Raw genomic sequence first — 7,766 nt, 5'->3', positions numbered from 1 at the left:
AAATAAGACTACTCATAATTTACAATGACCTAGACCATTCAGCAATAGAAGTATACCAAAATATTTCACGAGGATTCTGAAAATGCTCAGAGAGAATACATTTTTTCGGACACAGATATGGAAACTGTGGGTACTGTTCCCATGGATACAGAGATTGAATTACATTATTACATTTTTTAATTCTCCATGTTTAGTTGAACTCAAGTTATATAAAACATTTAAATCTTTCATTTGGAAATATTTAAAATGCTCTTATTCTTTACACTTTGTTGTTTTAACCCATTATTTATTGAAAACCATTTTGTCAAAAGTGCATGCAACTAACTCATATTCTATATAACAAGCACATTAAAAACTCCAAAGTTTCTCTTGTTTGAACGAAATTTATTTCATTTTTCAGAAATGTCATTTTAATGTAGTGATGTTGCTCCAAGAGCAGTTGGCAATGCTTAACACTATTTTAAAAAACAAATGCTACTCATGAAAAGGAAGACTTTAATAATCTATAGAATAATGTACAATGCAGAAACTCAGTGCTTCATTAATGTTTTCTCCAACTATGCCTATTGTGGTATTATTTTAAACTTGGAAGACCAACAGTGTTTTAAAATTAGCAAAAATATAATTTTGGTCCTCAGAAATCTCAAGTAGGAAAGTGTAATGCATGTATTATAGTCTGATCTTATTCAGCACTTGAACTATAAAACCTCTATACAAAAGTGTATAAAATGGATCGGTAAACTTTGAAATCCTGTTTCAACATACTCGGCAGCTTAGAAACATAGTGTTATCTCATTTTAGAAAATAAAAAATGCAAGTCATTAATTATATTACTACAATACATTTTGAAATTAAAATGAACTCTGGAAAATACAGTATTTTAAATGCTTCATTACATTTGATTAAATTAATTTTCTATTTCTTTTAAAAACTTAATTATTCTCTATACACTAAGGGCAGCAAACTATCTCCAACACAGCGATCTGATATTCTCTTTATACTAGATACCACCCAACATTATTTTGTAACTTATGTCAGATTCTAATGTTCAGAAACTGAACATACCAATCCCAACAGACACTTCAGGGAGTTGGAACAGTCAGGCACATATATATACACATTGCTTATGATAAAATTAATTTACTGTCTATTAGTACAAGTTAATGTTCTAAATATAAAAAATTGAAAATGTTTCATTAAATGAATCATATAAATGAGGAAGGAAAAGACACTGGAGGTAAAAAAGTGTATATCGAAAAACTTGTTTCCTCCCTCCTACATTCACAATTATACAGTAATATACAATTATTACACTTCTTGAAGCTGAAGTAAGGTCAGATAAAACAAAGACAATGAAGCAGTATACTGGGGTTGCTCCACTTTAGCCCTTGAAAATGCACTGAGTACATAGTTCTATATATCATTAACTCACTTTAGCAATTTGATTCTGCAGTGGCTATTACTTTGCCAGTTCTCCGAACTTCCTTCTCCTTCTTCTGACACTTTTCTTTCTGCTTCTCCATTTTTTCCTGTGCTTTTTTAATATCTTTAATTTTCTTCTTTATTGTTGATCGGTCATTTTGACTGGATACTCCTAGAGCCTTTAAAAGAAAAGTTACATTTTACTAAATTACAAACAATAGCTGTATTTTCAGCAAAAACCAATTCTCTCACACCAGAAGCGACTTGCAGTTTCTCAAGTCACTCCCAACACAAAAAGAAAAGAAGCAAAAACCAAGCACACTTTACTGTTGGAAGAGAATCCTCAAAAAAATTAACTTCAAAACATGTGAGCTGTATGAACAGCTACAACTAGACATCAGCACAAGGTCATCCAAATTATTTTTAATGTGTAAACTATAAAATGCAAATATGGTGGATTCTTGGTATCTGCTGGGGTTCAGTCCCAGGGCCTTCCCCCTGCGGATTTATTTATTTACTAGCTGTACCCAGCCACGCATTGCCGTGGCTCATTGTGGAGAAATGGGAAAGAAAAAAAAAGAGGAAGAGCTGGTTTCTAAGCTATCAATACACAACGGAAGTGGCAAAGTGTCAACCTAAGATAGGCCCATTTCAGTCTCCTCGAGGCCAAAGGGTTACATGGATGTGTGGAAGGGCCCTGGGTTACCTGAGCCCACACTGCCATATAACCCAGTTCAAAGGTATTATATAGGTATTATTATTGTTGTTGTCTTTATAGACATATAGATATTATTATATCTCTCCCACCTTATCCATGCCTAGAATTATTTTTAACTTTAATTACATTTGGCCCAGCCATAAATTTTAATTGTGTGTTGTATTACTGTCATTGTATATTGCTTTTTTGTTTTGAGTTTTATTTAATTGTTTACTGTTGTTGTTATTGCTTGTATTGATGTATTGTGGGCTCGGCCTCATGTAAGCCGCACTGAGTCCCTTGGGGAGATGGTAGCGGGGTATAAATAAAGTTCATATTATTATTATTATTGGCATGTAGATATTATTATTATAGACACAAATATTATTATTAAAGCTATATAGGTATTAGTATTATAGATGTTATTTATTTATGAATTTCATATCTAAAGCATTGCATAAATTAGTATTAAACTAATGAAAAATAGAAGGAGCACAGGGCTTAATATCTTTCGAGCAAAAACAGGCAACAGATGTATGGATATGATTACAGACCTATAGATATTATTATAGGCATATAGATGTTATTATTTTATTGTTATTTTATAGATATTATATAGGTATTATTATTATAGATGTATACATATTATTATATGTGTATATAGATATTATTATTATAGACATAGATATAGGCATATAGGTATTATTGTTATTAATATTTTTTTGAGTGGAGAACATAAATTGGACTGTTAGGTGTCTTGTGTCCAAATTTGGTGCCAATTGCCCCAGTGGTTTTTGAGTTCTGTGAATAGCACAAACGAACATTATATTTTTATTTATATAGATTTATTTACTACATCTTACATAAGATCCGCATAGTAACCTACAGGTGTGAGAGCTGGACCATAGGGAAGGCTGAGCGAAGGAAGATAGATGCTTTTGAACTGTGGCGTTGGAGGAAAGTTCTGAGAGTGCCTTGGACTGCAAGAAGAGCCAACCAGTCCATACTTCATGAAATTGCTCATTGGAGGGAAGGATATTAGAAGCAAAGATAAAGTATTTTGGCTACATCATGAGAAGACAGGAAAGCTTAGAGAAGACAATGATGCTGGGGAAAATGGAAGGAAAAAGGAAGAGCGGCCGACCAAGGGCAAGATGGATGGATGGTATCCTTGAAGTGACTAGTTTGACTTTGAAGGAGCTGGGGGTGGTTACAACTGACAGGGAGTCTGGCATGGGCTGGTGCATGAGGTCACGAAGAGTCGGAAGCGATTGAACGAATGAACAACATATTTTATATACCGCCGCTCTCAGCCCGCAGGTGACTCAGGGCAGTTTACAGTCACCACCAAAACCATAAAATACAATCAAAACATTAATATAACATAAATATAAAACCAAGTAAAAACAATCAGTATCAATAAAAATATGTATCACCAGAGTCTCCTTGTTAAAAGCATCGTCCAGTCACGTCATCCAGTTGTTCCATTTTCCTATGTCTGTTACACTTTATCTGCAAATGCTCAAAAAGCCAAGTCTTGACTTTTTTTTCCGAAATGTTAAAAGGGAAGGGGCTGATCAGATATCCCTAGGGAGGGCATTCCATAGGCGAGGGGCCGCCACTGAGAATGCCCTGTCTCTTGTCCCCACCAGACGTAATTGTGACGATGGTGAGATTGAGAGCAGGGCCTCAGATGATCTTAAAGTCCTGGAGGGTTCATAAGGGGGGGGGATGCGTTTGGACAGGTAAGTTGGGCCAGATCCATTTAGGGCTTTATAGGCTAAAGCCAGCACTTTGAATTGTGTCTGGTAGCAAATTGGCAACCAGTGGAGCTGGCGCAGCAGAGGAGTTGTGTGCTCCCTGTTAGCAATCTGGCTGTCATCCGTTGGACCATTTGAAGCTTCCGGGCAGTCTTCAAAGGCAACCCCATGTAGAATGTGTTCCAGTAGTCTATATGGGATGTAACCAGAGCGTGGACTACCGTGGCCAAGTCAGATTTCCCAAGATACGGGCACAGCTAGATACCAAAATCATGGATGTTCAAGTCCACTTATATACAACCATGTAGTAAAATAGTGTCCCTTATATCAAATTACAAAATTAAGCTTTTTGAATTTTTAATGGAATATTTTCAAGACGGGGAAGGTTGACTGTGGATGCAGAATCCATCGTACTGAGGGCTAACGGTGTATAGAAAAAACAGAAGTACTTGAAGACGCTAAAAGAGAGTGTGTTTCTTAAGAACAGGCACAGAAAGAGAAACCTCTGCTTAATATTTATGGGTGGCATTTTGTGTTGAAGCTATGAAAGTGTAACCTAAAATTATGCCTTTGCCTATGTAGTCATGATTGTGGCATTGTGTTACAATTTCAAATGACTTTCTACATCTACTTGACCACGCATCAACCACACTGGGCAAAGGAGGTCTGTCTTGCTGGCGACTGGGATACAATAGATTGATATTTCCACCACTTTTTCATCAGTCAATGTCATCATAACCATCAGAAGCAAGATGTTGCCACATTTCCTTGATAAAACTTCATTCTCTGGGAGCAGTTGTGGGTGGAAATGGCATTCACCTGAAACTTGAACACCAGCAGACCTTGATGCATCTGATACTTAGCAAAAATATAGAGGGTGGGCAGACCTGGAGATTTTACTTAAATGATATATGTGTAACTAACTAAACTATTTAGAGTGAATATAACTAATACATTGGATGAAGTTCCGTATAAAATTGGCCAAGGATGAAGTTCTGCCAGTATATCTGGGTAAAGTCTGGGCTTAGCAGAGAAGATGGAGATGGACAGCCTGGCAGGCTACTAAGATGCTTTTATGGCACAACCCTCATACTAGTCAGCGATCAGAAGGCAGGGCTTTGCCATTTCTTATGCTGCCAACCAAACTGCACTGCTGTAAGAAGTAGATCTACAGGCACAAACCTTCAGTTACAGTAGCAAAGGGCTCTAACAGAATTGATATGAAGGGATGGTTCCCATGGTTTCCTTATAGCCACTCCATCAACCACAAGCCCCAACCAAGAGAAAGATTAGTGTTAAATTGACTCCTGAACTTATTTATGGGATTGTAAGATAACTAACAATATATAGGCTGCTTCATAGTCAGGTGGATGGTAATGATGATAGAATGTCCTTCCACATGAAGTGAATACGATATTAGTTTAAATAGCTCAAAACTGAATTGGTAGAAATCCACAAATAAGTTGGTCACACCTGAATTAAATCCCACTAATTACAATACGTCAGATCCAAAATTAAGTCCAATCATTTCTGATGGATCTATTCTAAGTATGGCAAAGGACTGATCCATCTGAAGGGGCTTTTAATTCTATGGATAGGAACCAGAGGCAGCTACCACCTTTTAGGTCAACCCAACCTCCCCTGATCATTTATAAGGATAAAAACAAGACTTCACCCATAACATTCTAATCTTTTCAGAGGAAGGGATTGTTGCAAACGCAGTTGATAAAACTACTAAATGTGTGTATTTATGCCTTCAAGTTGCCTCCATGAATTTAACACTGTTTTCTTAGGCAAGGAATCCTTAGAGGTGGGTCTGCCATTGCCTTCCTCTGAAATGTAGCCTACAGCATCTGGTATTTATTGGCAATTTCCCAATTCAAATACTAAACAGGCCTGACCCCACTAAGCTTCTGACATCGGACAGGAACTGATACCTAAATATATTAAAAATGATAGGGTCACCATATGCTGGAAACAACTTGAAGGCACAAAACAACAGTGTAGTATAGATTTCAAACAGCAGGTGGCAATATAGGATAAGACTGGACACATTTTTCAGCTATTTTTGAACATGAGAACAACATTCCATATATTTCAAAGCTCCCTATTTTTGTACCATTATACTAATATAAAATACTTTAAAAAGAATTTACTTTATGTAATAAAAAGTAGGCTGTAATTCTATATCCATTTACCAGGGAGTAAGACCCCACGGAAACAGACTGCACAGATTCCTACATCTGTACAATCAGTGTAAGAAATCAACTTGGAAAAGTTATTTTGCAGTGCAATCCTCTTCCAAGAAGCCTTATTAAGGCCAAAGAGGATGATTCCTTAGCACTATGAAAGACAAGGATCAGGCACAGTTGAGCACTGAACCATGATTCTGGAGCTCAAGGTATGATTTACGTCTTGATCATGAAAACTCATGGCGTGATCTTGGGCAAGTCACACTTTCTCAGTCTCAGATGAAGGCAAAGGCAAGCTCTCTCTGAACAAATATTGCCAATAAAATTTAATCAGAGTGCTGCCTTCAGTTTGCTATAAGCCAGACACAAGACACACAACAACTGCGCAAGACAGCAGCACTAATGGATGTATAATATAAGTTCTTCACACTCTCGATGCCTTACATATATAGATCACTCTACACTCACAGATTAACCTCGTATTTTGTAGAAATAATAGCATTTGTGCATCTTGCCCCTCTCTTCTCACACTATATATACCCTGTTATTTTCCACTGGTGGGATATTCTTCCAATGCTCTTTTGGGTGCTAAACTGGTTTTCTGTTTGTGACTAAGAAGTAGCTGTCTTCAAGAGCCTATGGCACAAAGGACAACACTGAAGATTGGCCAATATCTTTTCTAAGATACTATGGCTATCACTTTTCAAATGCCAAAAGGAATCTTCCATATTCACAAATGTTAGGGATAAAATGAAACTACAGTACTTTCTTGAAATAAGCTAATACTCTTAAGCAGCAGCCTCTAGATGGAAGATATCCTCTTAGAATTTGAAGCCAGCTATGTATAGGGCAGTGGGAACAAGCATAAAGGATCTTTTAAGAACTAAAACAAGGAACATAGATGGAATGATTATATGTACTAGTGATTTATAACACATACACCACTCAAATTAGAGGAATCATACACAAATATTGTTTTTGCCACAGGAAATTTCCAGATGTAAATCAGTTAAAAATCACGGTTCTTTGTGTTCATATATATATGGATTTATTTTCTTTCTGTGCACAGCCAGTTGGAAACCTCTAGAACTAAACCAAGTGTTTTGGCATGAGTCTTGCTCCCCAAGTTGTTTCTGGAGTAATGGATTACTCAGCCTTTCATACCCTGAGTGTGTGCGCACAACTTCAGGTTGCCTATCAACTGACGGCAATTCCAGACACAAATATTTGTGCATTAGGTATTTTTCCTGGGAGTATTAGTTTTACACCTGATGAAGGGCAGAGAGTAAAAAGAATTTCCTTGTGCCATGAGAAAAAGTCTGTGTTGCCAACCATAACAAATACAATTGATCTGAATTACCTTCAACTTATCACTGTCAAGCAGCATCAACTGATGTCCATCAATGTTCTTGACTGTGAATTCTGCAATATATTGCTCCATGTTCATTCCCATGAGCCAATGGCATACTTGTTGATTTGTCCATTCAGAAATGGGTCTACTGTGCCATTGGTTTTGTTTCCCTGTAGTTGATGGCTCTTCATCTGAAGTCTGATCAAGAAAAAGAGCAAGCACATTAGCATCTACTTAACATACAGTTATTTAACTTACTGATTGTAATAAAAATATCTAGCATTGCTAAGTGTAAAATCCTCAAAGTCTGACAGCATTTTGTAAGATGCAGAATGGCTGTAATT

General features: G+C 36.7%; 1 protein-coding gene across 2 annotated transcripts in view; it reads right to left on the bottom strand.

The window, feature by feature from the left end:
- Nucleotides 1–478: 478 nt before the first annotated feature.
- Nucleotides 479–7,766, bottom strand: part of LOC132776949 (neurabin-2-like) — a 47,918-nt gene continuing 40,630 nt past the window's right edge. For both annotated transcript variants that reach the window (XM_060779146.2, XM_060779154.2), the window contains 2 exons: nucleotides 7,432–7,620; nucleotides 479–1,601 (listed from right to left, as the gene is read on the bottom strand). In XM_060779146.2, coding sequence (XP_060635129.2) covers nucleotides 1,434–1,601; nucleotides 7,432–7,620 — 357 coding nt within the window. In that variant the 3' untranslated portion in view covers nucleotides 479–1,433. The remainder of the gene's footprint in view (nucleotides 1,602–7,431; nucleotides 7,621–7,766) is intronic.

Source organism: Anolis sagrei, chromosome 1, assembly GCF_037176765.1.
Source record: "Anolis sagrei isolate rAnoSag1 chromosome 1, rAnoSag1.mat, whole genome shotgun sequence".
In the NCBI taxonomy this organism is placed as follows: domain Eukaryota; kingdom Metazoa; phylum Chordata; class Lepidosauria; order Squamata; family Dactyloidae; genus Anolis; species Anolis sagrei.
The sequence above is the reverse complement of the archived record's forward strand: the minus strand, read 5'-3'. Positions and strand labels throughout refer to the sequence as shown.